Source organism: Microtus ochrogaster, unplaced genomic scaffold (assembly GCF_000317375.1).
Source record: "Microtus ochrogaster isolate Prairie Vole_2 unplaced genomic scaffold, MicOch1.0 UNK85, whole genome shotgun sequence".
NCBI classification, from domain to species: domain Eukaryota; kingdom Metazoa; phylum Chordata; class Mammalia; order Rodentia; family Cricetidae; genus Microtus; species Microtus ochrogaster.
Genome location: NW_004949183.1, coordinates 1,426,200 through 1,433,164, shown reverse-complemented (window position 1 = coordinate 1,433,164; position 6,965 = coordinate 1,426,200). Strand labels below are relative to the sequence as shown.

Here is a 6,965-nt window from a genome sequence, read left to right as displayed (position 1 = left end):
GGGGAAAGAGCCCTGACTTAGCAAGCAATCTTTGCTAGTATGCTTTTGATAGGTCCAAACAAAATCTTGCGACTGTAGCAGGTGGCCCAGGGCTCCCGGAGGAGGAGCTGGCTCGTGCCTCAGGCCCTAGGGGGTGTGGTGTGGGCGCGCACGGATTCCAGGGTTGCTGGAGGGAGCAAGCTAGGAGCTGGGGGTGTGGGGAAGCGCGCGCCTAGGACTCAGCCATTGAGCGTAGGGGGTCATTTCTCAGGAAGGTTCCCCAGCGGCCCATGGGCATTTTGCGCTGTGCACTAGAGTCTTGGGCCCAAGGAGCAGCGGCCTCATTCCCATGCGCTCTGCCTCTCAGGCCCGGGTCCATCCTCCCTGAGAGCCCCCTCCTGGTGTGGTGGTACGGTCCAGGTTTAAAAGGCCCAGGCGGCCTCGGGCCAGCCCAGTGTGTGGGTGACGGCGGTTGCAGTTTTCGCTGCGTGCGGGGTGAGGCTGAGTGGCCACGCTAGTGGGGCTGCTGTAGGGCACGGGGACACGTCCACGTGGCCAGGAGTGGCCACACCGAGTCAGCCACGTTGGAGGGACAGGTAGGTGGCTGCCATCCTTACAACTTGTGTGCCAGTAGTCTGATGGATGTCCGGGATTCAGACAGCCTAGGGGGTCCAGATGGTTTCAGGGGTCAGGCTCTGTCCCTGCATCTCGAGGCTCACTAGGCACTATATACCCTGAGTAGGAAGAGATGGTCAACTCTATTGTAGCACCATATCATTGCCTGATATGATCCTTTTGTAGAGGAGGAGCAGTATCTCTGAGCATTGCTGTGGCCTCTGCATCGACTAAGGTCTCTACGGTTCTGCCTAGGGGTGCTCCCAATGGGGGCAGGACTGGCTGGGTTGGTAGCACCATGGGGGAGCATTGTGGAAGAGCAGGGGCTGTGGACCCACATATCTGTATGGAGCTTTCCTCATTATCATGCTCTTTGCTGCCAGAGCTGTAGCAGAGGGGCTGGGTGCGTCTGTGATGCCTAAGGTTACCACTTAGAGGTGGGGGCTGGGGTGGGGTCTTGGGCTGCAAATCACGACTTTCCAGGTCTCATTCCCAGTCTGTCCCTGGCCAGTTTCTAAAACTGGCTTTCTTCAGAGTGTAGAAGAGGTGAGGGCAGGATGCAGCTGCTTTTCTCTTTCTCCTTCCATTCTTCTGGCTGTTGCATGAGGGGTCCTGGATGCAGACCTGACAAAAGAACCCCAGAGAGCTGATCAATCTGAGCTGAAACTTAGCAGTTTCAAACTGAAATTGCTCCCTGTTCCTGCGTTTCTTTTTTCTGCCTCCTTGCCCCCTTCCTATGCTGAGTCCCTCCTGTGTCCCTTGGGAATTGGGCAGTGAGAAGGTAGCACTGTGCTCTGCTCCATTGACTGCAGAGACTGCTCTGCTTTGCAGCCTGGGGCTGGCTGGGTGTGGCCTGGGGGTGAAGTGCACTTTCCCTATCTGTGTGGGCCTTGCCCCACATCCCTAAGGCTGCAATTGTATTTGAGGGTGCTGCTTCCTACATATAAGACTTCTTGGACTCCCCAAAGTGGGTAAGACCCCTCTGCCCCTACCTCTCTCTGACTGACTTCCGGATCTTCAGGGAGAGCCACACAGGCCTGGCAGAGCATCTGTCTGCCTGTATCTGAGCAAAGCTTGACTTACATCTGTCTCGGTGAGAGTCTTGGCTTTGTGTTGCAGCACTAAGGCCAGACAGCAGACTCCTGAATAGGCAGCCGAGACCCTCAGGGAGAGAAAGCACCTGAGAGACCATGAGCTAGAGAAGTGGTGGCACTAAAACCAATCTCAGGCCTTAATTGTCCAGAGCTTCGCTCTAGGACTCCTGTTGGCAGCACCACTCACAGAGACGCATCCCCTAGCCCCAGCATGTGATTGTTCTCTCTTTGCCTTTCTGCTTCCCCAGCTCAGGCAAGGGGTATTTGAGTCTAGGCTCCCCTGTGATGTTCTGCCATCAACTGCTCTCAGCCTTGGGGTGTAATGTTTGGGTCCCATTTCTGGTATGGCCTCCCACCCCATCCTTTTAAGCATCTGGCTCTGCTGCCCCCTTGGGTGTGGTCCAGTTAAGACAAGGCTTCTTGGCTTCTTTCCAGTACAGGGGTGGAGGATGATTGATGGCTTCCAAGCTTGCCTGTACTTGTTACTCATTCATTTGCCTTATTAGAGGCCCTTCCCCTCTCCCAGCCTCAGTCACCATCTGGGGCTCTGTCATGTTGGATGAGTTTCCCTGCCCCTCTGTGGCATGGAGCCTGGCCTGCCAGGGTCCCTGGGCCGGGCAGGTCAGGGGGATGGAGAAGAGCTTGGGCCTGGGGTCTCTGACTCCCCCACTTGTTGTCTCTCCTCAGGCCTGTCCCTGGTACAGCTGCCGGTCATGCCCACTGTCTGCCTTCTCCCATTGCTATTCTTCACTATAGGAGGGTGCCTGGGTAGCAGCAGGCCCTTTCGTACCTTTGTGGTGACAGATACCACACTGACTCACCTGACTGTCCACCGAGTGACCGGGGAGGTATTTGTAGGTGCAGTGAACCGAGTTTTCAAGCTGGCTCCAAACCTGACTGAGCTACGGGCCCATGTTACAGGGCCCGTTGAGGACAATTCTCGTTGCTACCCACCCCCTAGCATGCGTGTGTGCTCTCATCGCCTGGTGCCTGTGGACAATGTGAACAAGCTGCTCCTCATAGACTATGCAGCCCGTCGTCTGGTAGCTTGTGGCAGTATCTGGCAGGGAATCTGCCAATTCCTGCGTCTGGATGATCTCTTCAAGTTGGGTGAGCCCCACCATCGCAAGGAGCATTACCTGTCAGGGGCCCAAGAGCCTGACTCCATGGCTGGTGTCATTGTTGAACAGGGCCAGGGGCCTAGCAAGCTGTTTGTGGGCACTGCAGTTGATGGCAAGTCTGAATACTTTCCTACCTTGAGTTCCCGTAAGCTCATCGACGATGAAGACAGTGCAGATATGTTCAGTCTGGTGGGTGAGATATTATGTCTGTTCCTTCTCTTCTCTTTCTTCTGCTTCTTATGAGTCCAGGCTTTTTCACTCCTTTCTCTCGGTCTTGACCCTACTTCTTGGGAAGGAAAGTATTGGTTTGAGAGGGAATTTGTGACCCTTCACTGACACAGAGATGTAGATCAGCTGCCGAGGACAGGAAATTGGGCAGAATTCACCTGTGGAAAGCCCGTCTCTGGAGAGGCTGAGGTCACCTTGCACTCTGTGCCGTGGATTCCAGTAATTGCCCAGGCAGGGCAGGTGGGAGATCACAGGGGAAGCCTTTGGAAGGCCACATTGTTAGAGCGGGGTTGGGGAGTGAAGGTGGCAAAGGGAGCAGGTCTTTGTCCTGTGCTCATACTTTGCTCTACTCTCCAGGTGTACCAGGATGAGTTTGTCTCCTCTCAGATCAAGATTCCTTCAGACACACTTTCCCTGTACCCTGCCTTTGACATCTACTACATATATGGCTTTGTCAGTGCCTCGTTCGTGTACTTCTTAACACTGCAGCTGGACACCCAGCAGACGCTGCTGGATACAGCAGGCGAGAAATTCTTCACATCCAAGATTGTGCGCATGTGTTCAGGAGACTCAGAGTTCTACTCTTATGTAGAGTTTCCCATTGGCTGCTCCTGGCATGGTGTGGAGTACCGCTTAGTGCAGAGTGCCCACTTGGCCAAGCCTGGCCAGCTCCTGGCCCAGGCTTTGGGTGTGCCAGCCGATGAGGATGTCCTCTTCACCATCTTCTCTCAGGGCCAGAAGAACCGAGCCAGCCCACCTCGGCAGACCATCCTTTGCCTCTTCACTCTCAGCAACATCAATGCCCACATCCGGCAGCGAATCCAATCATGCTACCGTGGGGAGGGCACACTGGCCCTGCCCTGGCTGCTGAATAAGGAGCTGCCATGCATCAACACCGTGAGCCCTTTGCTTGCCCTGATGTCCCTGTGCTACACATGACAACTCTGTCTTTCTGCTTATCTGCTGGGTGGCTGTCTGTCCAATCCCAGGCTTGGCATGGTCCTGGGAGTGACTGACACCTTTGTTCTGACACCTGCTTTACCTTTCTTGAGAGCCTAAGTCTGTACTTAGGTCTTGGGCAGTGTCCTGTTTATATATTATCACCTTCACTTTTCTGACTATTAATTCCCAGCTTGCTTTCTGTTCTATATCAAGTCTTGTAAACCCAGGTTTCTCCTCCCTCTCCCTCATTTCTGTCACCAGTCCCATTTTCCCATGGGGTCCTAGGGCAAACTGTCAGGCATGTCTGGAGGGCAGTAGCTTCCAGGTTCTGCTTCTTTACAGAACATGGGGTCTAATAGCATCTCTCACTCACCCCTCTTGTGTCACCAGCCCATGCAGATCAATGGAAACTTCTGTGGGTTAGTGTTGAATCAACCATTGGGTGGCCTACACGTGATTGAGGGGCTACCCCTGTTGGCCGACAGCACTGATGGCATGGCCAGTGTAGCTGCTTATACCTACCACCAGCACTCTGTGGTTTTCATCGGTACACGCAGTGGTAATCTGAAGAAGGTTAGTCCTGGAACCCTTGTATTATAGGATTGGGAACATTTTTCACACTATGGGAAGAAGGGCTGGGGAACAGAATGTGCACATGAGCCTAGGTTACTCTGAACAGGGTATGATGACTTCGCAGGTTAGGCCCCAAGAGCTGAGCCCTCCTCCTTGGGTAACTTCTCTGCCATCTACCTTCACCAGCATTTTTTAGCTGAATCCAAGAGTTGGAGCTACAGGCCTTCTGACTGAGTGCAGGCTCAAGGAGGTCCTTTCTGACCAGTTCAGATGCAATCTAGATAGTCCCTGGGTACTGGGAACTATGGGAGGGTGAAGCTGGTCTGTCATTTCTCTGTCCTGGTTTGTGGCTCAGGTGCGGGTTGATGGCTCTCAGGATGCCCAGCTGTATGAGACGGTCTCTGTTGTAGAGGGCAGCCCCATACTCCGAGACCTGCTCTTTAGCCCTGACCACCAGCACATCTATCTCCTGAGTGAGAAGCAGGTGGGCCCATGGTGGGTGGTGGTGGATGGTGGGGTAGGGGTGGGCTGTGTGCTGATGTGGCTGTTCCCAGGTGAGCCAACTCCCGGTGGAGACCTGTGAGCAGTATCTGAGCTGCGCTGCATGCCTGGGCTCAGGGGACCCACACTGTGGTTGGTGTGTGCTACAGCACAGGTGAGGGCAGTGGGTGAGGGACATGGGGCAGCAATGGGCTCCCTGGGGCCATTATCTTGGGAGACAGAAGGACTTAAGAGGGCCTTGCCAACTGGACAGAAGCCAGCCACACTTGCTATACTTTCCTTCACCCACCTGCTCCATTTACCCCAGCCTTGAGCCTTGAGCCTTCCCCTCCCTCCCTTCTCCTCCACATTCTCCAGCTAATGAGCAGAACTTCTAACCTGAGTGACGTCCCTTGGATCTCAGGGGATGAGGCCAAGGCACACTGTTGCCTGGCAGTAGGAGCTGGGTATGCTGTCCTCTGCCCCTCTCAGCCTCTTACTGCAACCCCATCTGGTCCCTCCTGGGACAGTGCTCAGACTGCTCTGGCCTATTCCCATGCAGGTGCTGCCGTGAAGGGGCCTGCTCAGGTGCCTCTGCTCCACATGGCTTTGCCGAGGAGCTGAACAAATGTGTACAGGTGCGGGTCCGGCCCAATAATGTGTCGGTGACATCCCCTGGAGTGCAGGTAAGTGATATGGTGGGTACTTGGGCCCATTATGCTTCATGAGGGAGGGGCACATTCTGCTCTGAGCTCTCTGCCTTCCCCAGCTGACCATAGCCATGCGCAACGTGCCAGACCTTAGTGCGGGTGTGAGCTGTTCATTTGAGGAGGTGACTAAAAGTGAGGCTATTCTCCTGCCCTCTGGAGAGCTTCGTTGTCCTTCACCATCCCTCCAGGAGCTCCAGACACTTACCAGAGGGCATGGTCAGTGGACTGGGGCTGTTTTGGGTGTTGTGGGGTAGGGCAGGATTCCAGGCTAGTTGGTGATGGGATGGCCACCTGTTTGCTTCAGGGGCCACTCATACTGTGCAGCTGCAGCTGCTCTCCATGGAGACTGGTGTGAGGTTTGCTGGGGTTGACTTTGTCTTCTACAACTGCAGTGCCCTTCAGTCGTGAGTACCAGGTCCAGAATCTGTCCCTAGGCCTGGGGATAGATAGGTGCTTTTGGATATATAAAACTTGCAGTGTGGTTGTTTCTAGGACTTTTGGGGTGAGCTCTGTCCCCACTTCTGTCCAATCCTGATGTGCACTATGTGACTTATGCAGGTTCTGCCTGCCCTCTTCATTTGTTCCCCAGTGCATTTTGTGGGAGGGTGAAAACAGGGTGGTGTAACCTTCTTTGTTATTTCTGAAGCCACTTCCCTCTCCAGGTGCATGTCCTGTGTTGGCAGCCCTTACCCCTGCCACTGGTGTAAGTACCGCCATGTGTGTACCAGCCACCCACACGAGTGCTCCTTCCAGGAGGGCAGGGTCCACAGCCCTGAGGTGAGGTGGTGCAGTGCGCTGCAAAAGATTGGGCTCCTTGGCTGGCCTCACACTTTTTTGTTTGTTCTACTATTTCCTTGGGCCTGGAGAATGGTGGGTAGATCAATATGCTCTGACTGCTGTTCTCCTCCCAGGGATGTCCTGAGATCCTGTCTCGAGGAGACCTCTTGATCCCTGTGGGTGTCATGCAGCCTCTAACCCTGCGGGCTAAGAATCTGCCACAACCTCAGTCAGGCCAGAAGAATTATGAATGTGTAGTCCGTGTACAGGGGCGGCAGCATCGGGTACCTGCAGTGCGCTTTAACAGCAGCAGTGTGCAGTGCCAGAATGCTTCGGTGAGGTCCAGGGTGTGTCAGCCAGGGACAATTGTTTTGTTGTTATATTGTTGTTGCTGTCAGTGGTGGTGGTTTGTTTGTGGTTTTTTTTTTTTTTTTTTTTGTTTTCCC

The 6,965-nt window shown here is 54.3% G+C and overlaps 1 protein-coding gene across 1 annotated transcript in view; it reads left to right on the top strand.

Annotated features, from left to right (window-relative positions):
* The first annotated feature begins 267 nt into the window (after positions 1 to 267).
* Positions 268 to 6,965, top strand: part of LOC101982364 (plexin-A3-like) — an 11,583-nt gene continuing 4,885 nt past the window's right edge. The window contains exons 1-11 of the mRNA XM_013354999.2: positions 268 to 575; positions 2,376 to 2,998; positions 3,395 to 3,934; positions 4,370 to 4,552; positions 4,908 to 5,036; positions 5,107 to 5,207; positions 5,595 to 5,718; positions 5,802 to 5,958; positions 6,047 to 6,146; positions 6,405 to 6,519; positions 6,654 to 6,854. Coding sequence (XP_013210453.1) covers positions 2,402 to 2,998; positions 3,395 to 3,934; positions 4,370 to 4,552; positions 4,908 to 5,036; positions 5,107 to 5,207; positions 5,595 to 5,718; positions 5,802 to 5,958; positions 6,047 to 6,146; positions 6,405 to 6,519; positions 6,654 to 6,854 — 2,247 coding nt within the window. The 5' untranslated portion in view covers positions 268 to 575; positions 2,376 to 2,401. The remainder of the gene's footprint in view (positions 576 to 2,375; positions 2,999 to 3,394; positions 3,935 to 4,369; positions 4,553 to 4,907; positions 5,037 to 5,106; positions 5,208 to 5,594; positions 5,719 to 5,801; positions 5,959 to 6,046; positions 6,147 to 6,404; positions 6,520 to 6,653; positions 6,855 to 6,965) is intronic.